The sequence below is a fragment of the Castor canadensis genome, chromosome 15 (genome assembly GCF_047511655.1).
Source record: "Castor canadensis chromosome 15, mCasCan1.hap1v2, whole genome shotgun sequence".
Taxonomy (NCBI): domain Eukaryota; kingdom Metazoa; phylum Chordata; class Mammalia; order Rodentia; family Castoridae; genus Castor; species Castor canadensis.
The window spans coordinates 61,273,247-61,286,638 of record NC_133400.1 but is presented as its reverse complement, the minus strand read 5'-3'; the positions used below and the strand labels follow the sequence as shown (position 1 = coordinate 61,286,638).

Below are 13,392 nucleotides of genomic sequence, written 5' to 3'. Positions count from 1 at the left end.
TTCTGAAAAAAAAGCAGAAATCGGCTGAGCCTAAAAGTAGGAATGTGTGAACCTAGAACACTGACATGCCAAGTGCAATTTTAAAGGTTCAAGTTTACTAAGAACATCGAAGTGTATTTGAGATGTGGAAGGATCAGAGGTAGTGTTCATCTTCTGTCTAAAATGTGGGATTTTTTTCCTCTTCTAATAAATGCAGCAGTCCAACTGTGAAGAAAGCTGCTGTCATTTACTGTTCTCCTGAAAGAGCCAAGAAGTTTGTGAATGTCATCTCTTTTATTGTGTCATTTCTGGTGTTAATGCAGTCAGACAGGTTGAATACCAAAATCTCCTAGTCTGAAGTATCATTTCTGGAGATGGTAATTTGAGGAATTTGAATAACATGGTAATGGTGTGAGCCAATTCAAAGACACAGTGCAGTTCATTTATCAGAGGAAAAATACTTTTTGATGGTTTTTCGGAGATACTGAAGAGTTTTAAACACATAGATGAAACCAGACTTTTTAGCCAATGTCTAGCTGATTGTACATGCACATTTTTCCATTTAAAAAGCATTTGCTGAAGAAAGTCATGTTAATACTTTGTAGCCTAATGCCATTCAGCTGTATATTTATTGCACAACTCCTTCCTTCCAGAATACAGTGTGGCAGCTATAAAGTTCATCTTGGGAAAAACAGCTCTTGTACTACTGAAGAGCATAGAAGTTGAATTCAGTAGGCAGGAACAAAATTAAGGTTTAGCAAAGATCAGAGTAAGTGTATCCTGGTTTCAGAACAAGTGGCCCAACTTGCATGTGAAAAAGTCATGCTTTTATAAACAATTAATGCTCCTTGCAGCACACAGGCACCCACCAAAGTTATTTGCCCATAGCTAGGAGGTCATTTTCTGAGATTTTGGCTGGTTATCTAGCTTTCACAGGTGAAGCATTTTAGGTAACATCCCTAATATTTCCCTTGAGAAAATGAACTACCAAGAGGTTAGTAGACATTCTTTTCTATGGTTCCAGTATGGTTTGTCTTGGCATGTTGAGGTACTTTGGCGTATAAGAGCATCAGAAAAGCCATTTTGTCTTTGAAGATGACAGATTCTGTACACTTAATCCATTAATCTGAGTTGATGGGCTTTTCCCAGAGTTAAATACTTTATCCTTACATAGTGATTTTCATATTAAATCGTTAAACAATACTAATTTTTCTGGAGACTGCGTTTAACCCAATCTTCTAGATACAGAAAAATAAACTGAGATTGGAGTTTAGTTATTTTTATGAGGATTTACACAGGGCTTGATAAAAATATTCAAACTCTCTTCAAAGATTTTACAGATATTAAGTGATGTGGTCATCATAACTACCCCATGAGTCTGTTTCCCCCATTTTATGGGTGACAAAGTAGAAGCACATGAAATCCAGCAGATGACCAGCCCTCGGAGTTAGCAGGGATCCAGCTCATGTCTGACTTGAGTGTCCAGGTTGTGACCACTGTACTAGCTCTGTTTGTGACTCCTTCTAGGCCACCCTCATAGTTAATATGAGAAGGCAAAAACATAAAAGAAAATATTAAACATTTCCAGACTCTCTGTCCAGTGACCCACTAACACCTTTCTCCCCATAGACCTCATTCTCATCTTTAAAGTGAAGTTCCAGACTAAAAGCTTTAGACTTAGGGTGGGGTGGAGCCTTTGAGCTCACAGAGACACAGTCTTGGAAGAGGGGACTATGCAGAATAAGGTAGCATCAAGGATATTTAATACGCTTAGTGAAAAAACTGAGAGTGAGCAGAAATGTTATCATTGGGTGGTATTGTGTTTATCTTAAGAAGTTACTTTCAAGTTACAAATCCCACTTCCTGTGCTTTTTAGGCCAAAATACCTGCGTATTCTAGCAGAACAAAGATGACAGGAATTAATAAGGAGCCACCAGCCTCAAACCTTTGTGTTCTGCACAATAAGAAAAGCCATCTAGGTTACAGCTACTGAAGAATAAGGAGCCAAACAGCACTTTTAGCGCTCCACACATTGGTGACATTGGTACTCAAGGCACAAGAAAGATATTCTGTGTTGTATTGCTATGGATGGCAGTGCTTCCTACCCTGAAGGCTTTGACATGTCAGCATGCTCCATTCTGACCAGGGAGCTGTTCATCATTGGTCCAAAATAGAGGGTGGGGCTTCTAACTTTTATTTTCTGGCATGAGCTAGAGAGGACAATGCATTGACAGAAGAACAGCTGAAAGCAGGGATCCAGCAGACCCAGGACATCTGGGCATCATTAGCTATAGTGGGGTGCATCCCACATGAGAGGTAAAAGGAAGGAAAAGAATCTCTGGGCAGAAGGTGGAAGCCATGACTGCAGGAAACACAGGCTTAATTTTTGGAAAAAATTTTTCCTTAAACTCTGAAATGATTTTGGAAGCCACTTATTCTTAAAAGCCCAGAGATGAATAATTTAGCTAGTATATTACAAAAGGAAGGGAAAAAAAAAACCTAGATCCATCCATAAAGATGAGGTGGGCTTCATTTTGTAATTCTCACTATTTAGAAGCCTTCCAAAGCTCCCTCCATTGCTAGACTCACAAAATCCAGCCTTCTAATAATTCTTCCATAAGCATTGACAGTTACCAAGCATAGTTGTAGCCTCTTTCTGTCATACCAGAGTTTTAAAGTGGAACTCATTTTTGGTTGGTGGATCTGTTTGATGCAGTTTAGTCATCCACAGATAAGTGTTACAGACTGTTGGGCATTTTGTCTTTCCTTTTTCCTTTCCTTTCTTGGCAAGTGTCACTTAGAATGATTTATCTTTACTCATTCAAAAGCTCTAACTATCCCTCAAAAGAGAATAACCACAAAAATATTCTCTAAAAGTGATGGATCAACAGCTGTCCAGGAGTTATCTAGCAGTAATTCATCCTGGCCTAAAGGAGGGCTGTTACAGGGATATATTTCATGAAATGCCAATAAAGTAAGAGGGAGTACTCAAGTGAGATTTTGATTCCACCTCCTACCATTTTACAGATTAATTGATAGGGTGGGAAAACAAAGCTTTCTTATTTTGTATCTCTGTGATCTAAAATCCTAACAAAAAGTACAGGAAAGAAGTTGAGTAGTTTTTGTTTGTTATTTTTGTTTTGGTAGTACTGTGGATCGAACTCAGGGTCTTGTGCTTGCTGAGCAAGGCTCTAACGCTTGAGCCCCATGGCCAGCCCTGTTGCTTTTTCTTGTGCTTGTGTACAGCCAGCCTCAGATTGCGATCCTCCTGCCTCCATCTCCCCAGTAGCTGGGATTGCACATGTACACCACCACACCCGGCTTGAATAGGTTTTTAATAGATTATCATTCCATAGCCCTTCTGTGTGAATGATGCATGAGGCCTCTCATGGTCTTGGCAGGTAGTTTTATGAACAGAGATCACTTGGATAATAGAATTTGGTGATTTAAAAAATGTCCTTCAGTGCCAGCTGAACTGGAGCTGAGTCTCATGCTCTTTGTTTCTATTTCAGTCCCTTACCAGCTCCTTGACCTTCTACCCAACATTTGTAAGTAAGGTCTGTGGTGCTATTTCCCAAGGTTATTGTAAGCCTTAACATTTGTAACCTTCATGGCATAACAATAAACACTCAGTAAACATTAGTAATTGCCATTCTAAAGATAACCCCTTCTCTTAACCATCTCTTTTCTTCACAGTCAAGTTTAAATTGGATGGAGGTAGATTTTGAATTCTTTCAAGCTGTTTCTATTTCACAGATAAAACAAAACAAAACAAAAAACCTGCTGCATCAGGGAAGGCCTAGCAGTAGATTATTATCTTGTTTATTAACACAGAGTAAAACAAAAATGGAGGTTATAAAACATAAAGTTATTGAGATCGTATTTAATAAGAATAAACTTATTAAAAATGTGTGTAATGTTTGCTTGGAGGCCATATAGCCAAATGTTGTATTAGTTATCCCTAAATGCACTTTGTTTTCCATTTTTTACTTGTCCCCAAAATTTTCTGCAGTGAACCTATATTACTTTCTCATTAGAAAAAAATAACAAATGCTATTTTTTAAAAGGAAAGAAAGCTGTAGTTACAATGAAACCATTTGTGGACCTGTGGGTAAGCACAGCCAGGCCTCCTGGTGTAGCAAATTAGAAACCCGGACCACAAAAATGGGAACCCAGAGAAGATCCTGCAAGGTTGGACCTATGGGTTAACTAAGTTTCTTTCTTTCTTCCTTTCCCTTCCCCCCCTTTTTTTTTTTGGTGGTACTGGGGTTTGAACTCAGGTCCTTGCACTTGCTAGACAGGTGCTCTAACACGTGAACCATGCCCATAGTCCTGTTTTGCTTTAGTTCTTTTTCAGATAGGGTCTCATGTTTTGTTAGGGGCTGACTTCAGCTCTTGATCTTCTTACCCATGTCTCCTGCATAGCTTGGATTACAGAGTGCCCTCCTGATCTCCACCTTCCTAGTGGGTGGGATTACTGGCATATCCCACAATGACCGGTAGCAATAGGTTTTTCATAGTCTTTGGTGTGGTTTTATGTCTGCCCTACTCACTGGAGGTTTGTTCTTTTCATCAATTATTCCAAGTCATGAATAACTCCAGATGTTGATCTGGTAACCTTGGGCTCTCTGTATGTCTGAGACTAGAAACACACTAAACTCAGGTTGTCCACACTTGCTATCACCAGTAATGGTCCCCAAACTGAGTGTGTAGAAGTCAGTGCTCAGGCATTTGGGTAACTGGCTTGCTTTAGGTCATTGACATAGGCCCCCAGTTTTTAATTTCTCTGCAAGGGCATTAGAAGGTGAATATCTTCTTTGATCATCACAGGCCAGAAGTGGGTGGCTTCCTTTTCCTACTCAACTAGTCCCAGTGGCCTGCCTGTTCCCCCTTTCACAGAATTACTTCCCTTTCCACAATCTCAACAGTTTCTTCCATCCACTCTCTCCATTTGAATTTAGAGAAACATGTATTATATGATTTTTATATTATTTAATTTTAAAAATCTCATGTGCTTAATCTTACTTAATTTTATTTATAGTTCAGTGGTGGAAGTAGTATTTTGTAGAACACTTAAGAACAGTCCCAACTTTTGAGGTTGTTAATTAAATTTGAATTTTAAACAAGCTCAGAGAAAAAATGTTTGGCCACATTTTTGTCTCTTTTTAGGGGTACAAATGTTACTTCAGGAATATCTATCAGAATTAATGTGCTTGTAAGTGGCATTTATCAAAGTTGAAAGGACCCTTGGTTTACAGAACTGTGTGCTTACACATCTCAAGTTGCCCTAAAACTGGGTTTTTTATATAATTGTTTCTCTACTTAACTTTATAAGGAAACACATGTCCAAACTGAGGATAGCCCCATTTTAACTTTCAACATGGTTTTTGGGTTTTACAGCATCCAAGATTTTCCTAACTATGCACCTCTTTTTTTTTTTTTTTCTTTCCTTTTCTTTTTTGGTCTTAAAACACGCTCTTTTGGCTGGTTCAATATGTTGTTCCTGCCAACCAGTTGCTTTTATGGTAATTGACAGCAGAGCTGATTTTTGGAACCTTAGAACTAAAAAGGCGTTTTAGCTCAGACTTTTGGGAGGCTGAGCCAAGCTACTTGCAGAACAGGAGATAAAGCTGGGCAAATGCTGGGCCATCGGACCCTATGTCCACGCCTGCTAATGAACCTCACCCAGGAGCCTGAAGACCAGGGCTAGCTCAGACTTGGGACCCTCTAGAGTTCAGTGGCATTCTGAATCCTTCCTTCTTATTCCTTCTCTTATTCCTGGAGCCCCTGGGTGCTACTTCTAGAGGGGAACTGGTGGGCCCACCTCTCATTAGTGGGCAGAAGTGCTCTGAGCCCCATGACCACCAGTGATGGAGACAACAGAGGAACTGCTCCTTAAGTACTAACTGTGACCTAAAAAGACACAAACAGTTGAATGGGAAAGGAGCCAACAAGTTGTTACTTCAAAGGAAAAGAACATAAGAAAAAAACATTACAACATTTAATAGCCCTCAAATGATATCAGTCCTCTAAAATAGGTGGGACATCTCCCCAGAATTCATCTCAGCAAAATGAATAGAGAAAATATCTCCCCAAACTACCAGATCTTGCTTTTCTACAAAAGCACAAATGTTACCTAGCAAAAGGGAACCTATGTGCTGTCTTCCCTTAAGACTTTTCCTACATCTTCAGAACCTATTCCATACCTTAGGACATTGGATGTGCCCACCACACATCCTTGAAATCAAACCCAGAATTCAGTCTTCTGAATGTGGCCTAGGACACTGAAGATTTGTGAAACTAATTAAGAATGCCCAAATGGGGATGAGAGTCTGGGTTTTTACACTTCAAAGATATTTTCATAGGCACTGCTGTGTAAAACACATACACCCCAAGAGTAAGCAGAATTTTATAATTTCACAGTTGGCTGCAGTAAGCTTGTTTCTCAGTGGCACGTGTTCAAGGTGTCAGCCACAGGGAGTGCCAGCCATGTCCAGGAGTTCATGGGGCTGCAGAGCACAGGAGTTCACTGCACATCTTGAATAAGAAATGCTACATGGACAGTGAATTCCATCTTCTTCTGCTGCAGGCTCCATGCATTGGTGTCATGCCAGGGATCTATCCCATGACACACTTGATAGCCATTTGTCTGTATGGTAACTCAGACAAGTTATAAAAACTGTGCTCAGGTTTCTGTTTCAGGTAGCAAAACAAGTCTGGTCCTTCTGTACATGGGAGCATGCTTTGCTTATGAACCAGACCATCAGTTACATTGTGTTTTCTAAATGATATTTTGTTATTTCCCTAATGTTACTTAAGCTTCATGGAACTTATTCTGCTTTTGCCAAATCTTTCCATTGAATAAATCTCTCCATAACCTATTGCTTTACTTTGGCAATGGAATTGTTGCAATTTCTGGGCAAAAATGAGTGAAGGCTAAATTTTTTTTTCTCTCTCTCTGTAAACTATCTAATGTTGCTGGCTTTCCTTCTCCCAAACAAAGGCCTTGACTTGTTCTCTGTTCTGGTAGCACCTTGTCCCTGTCATTACTGAGTAAAGATTTATAGATTTTAGGGCTAAACAAAGAATGACTTTACAGACACCACAGCAACATGCTATTCCTGTTCACATTCACTAACATGAGAGAGGTTAAGATGCAAATGCTTTGAACAGTGCTTGGCACATAGTGAGTGGTACACAAATCAGAATTATCAAAGTTGTGTAAACTACAGATTATTATTATTTTTCTAATTAATAATATGTGTATTTTAAGAACCCCAAATTACCCAAAACAGCAGATGTGGAACTGACCACCCAGGCCAACCCAGCAGGGCCAGAAGGCCCAGGGGCTGACAGGCTGCAGAGGATGACTATCCAACTGCTCATCTGGTGGAACCAGGTGTTGAACTCAGGGCCTCGCACTTGTGAAACAGGTGCTCTACCACTTGAGCCACACCACCAGCCCTTTTTGCTTTGGTTACTTTTGATATAGAATCTTACTTTTTATGACCAGGTTGGCCTGAACCATAATCCTCCCATTTATGCTTCTCCATGTAGCTGGGATGACAGGTGAATGTCAACACACCAAGTCATTGGTTGAGATGGGGATCTTGTGAACATTTGACCCTGACTCTCCTGGAACCATGATCTTCCAGGTCTCTGCCTCCTGAGTAGCTAGGATTATAGAAATGAGCCAATATACCAGGCCCTATTAAATACTGCCTGAATGTTCAATGAAAGGAGACTGAAAGAGCTAACATTTGTTGTTCTGTTTTGGGGTAAGACACATACTATCTCATTTATTCATTTTATGGACATTTAAAAACTTTGACTTCATGCGTTAATTAGCATACATTAGCAACATGAGGGAATTTCACTGTGATAATTCCATACATTTGCAAACAGTGTACCTTGAACAAGTTCACTCTCTCCATTATATTTCCATTCCTCCCCTTTTTTCAAACAGTGTTGGGTGGGTTTCTCTATGCCGTGTTCATATGTAGATATATAGTGTACTTTCACCCTCCTCACCCCTCGGTATCCCGTCCTTTCCCCTTCTCCCTCCCACTGATTCCCTACTGACAGTCCCCATATACGTTCATGTCACACCATTGTTATTATCAGCATAAACATTTTAGATCTAGACACAAATGAGTGACAGCATGTGGTACTTGGCTTTTTGAGCCTGGCTTATCTCAGTCAATATCACGATCTCCAGTTTCATCAATTTTCCTTCAAATGACATAATTGCATTTTTCTTTATGGCTTAGCAATATTCCATGGTATACATATACCATATTTTCTTTAGCAATTCATCAGTTATTGGGTCTCATTCTTCACAACCACCTTGTCATCTGTTTACTAACTGCTTTTGCTTTACTTCTTTGCATGCCCCTCCTTTTTTTAAATTCCCTGAGTCTTTAGGTGAAGGATTGTGAAAAGAGCTTGTTGTGACCCACTGGTGTCTCAAGGTCTACACTTTAAGGCCTGATTCAGATATGTTAGTAGTCTGTCCCAATTCCTTTTATGCATAAAGAGCATTGAAGCTTAACTGCCTCATCCACATGGTCAGACAATTATTTTCTTTCAGCCATCTCTGCCCTGTGAAATGCTTTCCCTGGTTGTGAAGTAGAAATTGGATAGGGAGTTAGGAAAGCTGATGGCTGAGAACAAGGCTTGGATGTTGATTTAAAAAAAAATCACACCCTGTCCCACTGATTTAGAGGAATGACTCAACAGAGTCTTGTTCACCCAAAGCCTCTTCAGTCTATAAAAAACTGAAAACCCCAGACTGACCATCTAAGGCCATGAACTCCCTCACACAACATGTGGGAGGAGTTGATGACATGTAGCCCAGTCTCTACACATTGATGACACATTAACCCAATTTTCCAGTACTGATCACCTCCACATCTCCAATTCCAATAAAAGCTTGAGGTCTTGGAACCTCCAAAGTAGTGCTCCTTCTTGAACCTGCCCATTCCCCCATCTGGAAGGGGCACTTTTGTTGTACTTTCTCTTTGGTTTGCATTAACAAACTTGATCCTCATGAAGTCTCCTCTGTGTCCATCCTTAAAATTCTTTCCTTGACAAGACCAAGAACCTTCTGGCCCCCAGACCTAATGAAGAGAATCTGTTAACAGGTGGACTATATTATAATCATATTGATATGCTTGTCAAGCCTCCCCCAGTTGTATGATTTTCTCAGATCTCAGGATTGGAAATTAAGCTGCATTGCCTAGCAAGCCTTGAGCATTGTAGATTTAAAAAAAAGAAGTCTTGAAAATACTGGGGAGATGGGAGAAAAAGCAAATGAGAGGATCTACAGTTAGAAAGGAGAGTTTTGCAAAGGTCATAGGATGAAAAGAGGGCTTTGAGCAAGTATTATACTCTTCATGTCTCCTCTGTGCATCACAGAGGCTCATTCTGAGGCTACCAAATGTTTCCTGTTGTTGTGGAAGATGATGGTGATGATTGTGACTTATCCACTACCTAGATTCAGTTTCCTAAGCTAACGGGGAGTCCCTGCTCCACTCCTCTGCCTGCCCTTCCCATGCTTTGCACACAGTGTCCCATACATGTTCTTCCCTCCAGTGCCAATTCTTTTACACAAAGGTGCTAATCAAGATCAAGGAGCAATTTTCATCTTTCGTTGTTTTTTGTGGTGTTGGGAGGCATCGATGTTCTGAGTGCAGGAGCAGATGAACACAAGCCAGCATCCTCCCACTTCCTGTCATGCATGGCTGGGAACTCAAATAGTTGGAGGCTGAGGACTACTCCTTGCTCATCTTAATGCTCTAGGAACTCCATGATGCAGTCAGCATTGGGTCTGTTACTCATTTCCTAAGTGACCAGAGGCAACTAAGTACCAGAGTGTTTTCTGAGGTTTGAGTACCATAAAATCACAGAACACAGAGCTGGAGATACCCTCTACACCTTGTAGGAACCTCTTTATTTTGTAGTTGAGGAAACTGGGCTCCAGACCTCATGGGGCATCATAATCTGCCCAAGGATGCAAGGCCAGTGAGTGATGAGGCAAGACCAGCACCTGGCCCAGGTATGGTCATCACCTGTACATACCTTCTAGTGAAAAGACCCAACCTCTTACCTCAAATTAACCTCAGATTGCTGTATATCAACTTGCTTTCATCTTATTCTCTCTCTCTCTTTCTCTCTCTGCATCTTAATATAATAAAGCTTGATCTTTGTAAAAAAAAAAAAAGGTAATTGTTATCTTTCCAGATGAAATTTTATTCCTGGTAATTAAACTCCTGAGACTAAAACAGAAAAAAAAAGAAAAAAATAATTGATTTTTTATTTTATTTTTTGCTTCTCTTTGCAGATGCTCTGGAAAATGGCTCCAGTAAGGGTGACAGGTGAGCACACTATTTTTGTTTGCCATTCATGCTTTGCAGTGATACAGTTTTTCTCACATAAACTGCAGTGAGTTTGATCATTTTCTTTCTATTTTGCTTAAATCCAGTGCAGCTCACAGAAAGGGGCCGAGCAAGGATGATACATACTGGAAAGAGATCAATGCAGCTATGGCCTTAACAAATCTTGCACAAGGAAAAGACAAACTGCAGGGAACTACCAGCTGCATCATCCAGAAGTCTTCTCATATAGCAGAAGTAAAGACTGTCAAAGTACCACTCACACAGCAGTTTTGAGAGCTGATCCAATGGATGTTCTTCATGTCGGGGTTTTTACATAAATCCTCATCCAGAGAGCTAAAGCAGGAGCAAAAATGGCTCCCTTTCAAACCTCCTCTTATCTTTAATTATCCAAACTATATCGTTTAGTTGCTTCTATAAAAGATAAATTATAAAAAAAACTCATTTTAATCAAAAATATTAACTTATTTTATGTTACTCAAAGTACGCATAAAACGTCTGCATTACCTTCAGTAAGTGCCTTGCTTCCCGAAAATAAGCTCCAACGTGGGCATAGTGGAGTGGCTATGCCTCAAAGTGACAATGCCATATGCTTATTATTCTGTGTGCATCATTCCAGTCAGACCTGACCATTTCAGGACCGAACCCAGAATTGCTGAAAGCCCTTGAAATATATTTGATAACTCACATGCTAAAACTTGGAAATCTGTTCAGCCCAGATGAGTGTACCTTTAAAAAACAAAGTCTACAGTACTGAAAATTGTTCATTGTGTATTTCAGAGTGCAGAGAGAATTTTATGCGTGTATTTTTCTGCACATCTGATAATGTTACAAACTTCCAAAATGAAAGGTGCAAGTGAGCCATACAGTCCACACATTTGAGAAGTGATTCCTTCAAACTACTTTAAAATTCCAAGGAGTATATTATGACCAGGAAAAAATGTAAATTAAGCCAGGCTGGAAAACACCACAATGTCCTTTAGAAGTTTTTTGGATTTTCTTTTTCTGAAGTTTTTTTTTAAAGTCTATTATATAAATGACTGAAAATGTTCCTGTGTAACACAAAACCTATAGTTTGGTTTTAAAACATAATCCTGTTTGCATTAGAGTTCAGTGTTTTTTTGTGATGGAAACTGTTTTTCATATGGAATGACTAAAAGCTTTTTATTTGGTTCACTTCAAATTACAATTGCTGATGGGTAATTTGTATTGCAATGAGAGCAAGACAATGTAGGAAATGTATCTCTGTGAATATACATATACATGCGTAAAATTGATTTTTAAATTTAAAACATATGGAAAACAAAACATTGAACAGTCTCTGGATTCTGCCAACTAGGATATTTAAGTAAAAATTAAGTGAAATCAAGCATTAAAGAAAGAACATTTTGTTTCTAAATTAGACTACCATTGAGTGAGAATAACCAATATCAAAAAAGAAGAGTATCCTTCTCAATCAACACTAATATTCTAATCAGCTTGGGAAGACTCAAAACCTAAATAAACAGTAGAGACACCAAATATAAAAGTGTGTGTGTTACAGAGAAGTAAAAAAGTACTTGACTGTTTTATGGTGGGATTTTTTTCTGGGTATGTAATCTATTTTGTAATTTTTTTTAACTGGAAAGCATTTTTTTGTGTGTGAATAAGAGCCAATAGTGCAGCCATGTGGTGACATTTTTCTTTATTTTGCAAAATGCTTTTAAAACCAAAAGGCTGCTCTGGTTGCTATATGGACAGTGTCAGTCTTAATATAAGCTGTAGGACACTTTTTCATGTAACATAGCATTTGGGGATGGGGTTTATTTAGTGAATGAAAATAATTTGATATAAAAGTATTTTGTATATATATTTTTACTTCTGTTCTAAATTGGGCTTTGCAGTAACAGTAAGTGCAAAGCAAGATACGTAAGTTATGACTGTATGAGCAGATGAAGTATTGGGCTCTTTTGGTTTACATTCTTAAGTAGTTAGAGATCCATGATGAAAACTGAGATTGTTACAAAACAGTTTTGCCAAAATGTGAGCATGTCAGTGAAAACTAAGGGCAGATGCTTCACTCTTTTTCATACTATAATAAGTTATTCTGGTATTAAATACTTTAATAAAAGTGTTTTGTTTTAACATATTTCAGTTACATGAATGAATGCTGGTTGTATTTTATCTGAGTTAGTCACGATTCATTTTTGCCATCTTTTAAAAAACATAGGCAAATTTGTTCTCTGTTAGCAACTGTAGATGGCAAGCCAGTATAGGACAGCTATTCACACGACTTCTTTAATGTACCAAAGATGGGACTCTGGACTGTAATCATGTCAAAAAGATTTTACAATTAGCACATCCTTTGCAATATCTCCAATTGCAATTTCTTTTAATTTATTACTTTTCTTTGTTGCTTTAACATTTTCTGGAAATTAAAGTCCCCTGCATCCTTTAAAAGAATCTTGAACAATGCTGAGCCAGCAGCTGAGAATCTAACTCATTATTTATATTATATACAAATGGAATTACCTCTCTTCTTCATTTTGCCAAATTGTAATCATTTAAATAAAATTGATAACTGCCAGGAGTTCTTGACAGATTTAAAATAAAAGTTAACTTCTAGACCTCAATGATCTTATGAATTTTGTTTTCCTTCCAAAGTTGACCAGGTGGAGAAAGCAGTAGGACAGAAGGGTGCATTATCTGTTCACATCTTCCTTTGGTTTGTAAGGATGTGACACGGGTGTGCTGCATTTGTATTAGGTTTGCATTTATCAATTTAGACCACCAATCCACATTGGAAGACCCAAAGAAAAGAGAGTATGATACTATTAAAGTGTCTAATTTAAAAAATGAACATTTTCACTAAATTCATTCTTTCTGTAGGTAATACAGTCTAAGTATTCTTACTGATGTGCTCTGTACTGCAGAGAAGTCCTTGGCGTTAAAGCCAGGCAGATATGCATTTTGAGTCCCAGCTGTGCCCCTCTCTACTGTGGGAGTAGATCTTCAGAGTCTGCTGGAGAGCTGAGATAAT

The 13,392-nt window shown here is 38.8% G+C and overlaps 1 protein-coding gene across 4 annotated transcripts in view; it reads left to right on the top strand.

Moving 5' to 3' along the window:
* Mkx (mohawk homeobox) overlaps positions 1 to 12,985 on the top strand; it is a 68,979-nt gene extending 55,994 nt beyond the window's left edge. For all 4 annotated transcript variants that reach the window (XM_074056314.1, XM_020153908.2, XM_074056315.1 and 1 more), the window contains 2 exons: positions 10,322 to 10,355; positions 10,463 to 12,985. In XM_074056314.1, coding sequence (XP_073912415.1) covers positions 10,322 to 10,355; positions 10,463 to 10,649 — 221 coding nt within the window. In that variant the 3' untranslated portion in view covers positions 10,650 to 12,985. The remainder of the gene's footprint in view (positions 1 to 10,321; positions 10,356 to 10,462) is intronic.
* Positions 12,986 to 13,392: the final 407 nt, after the last annotated feature.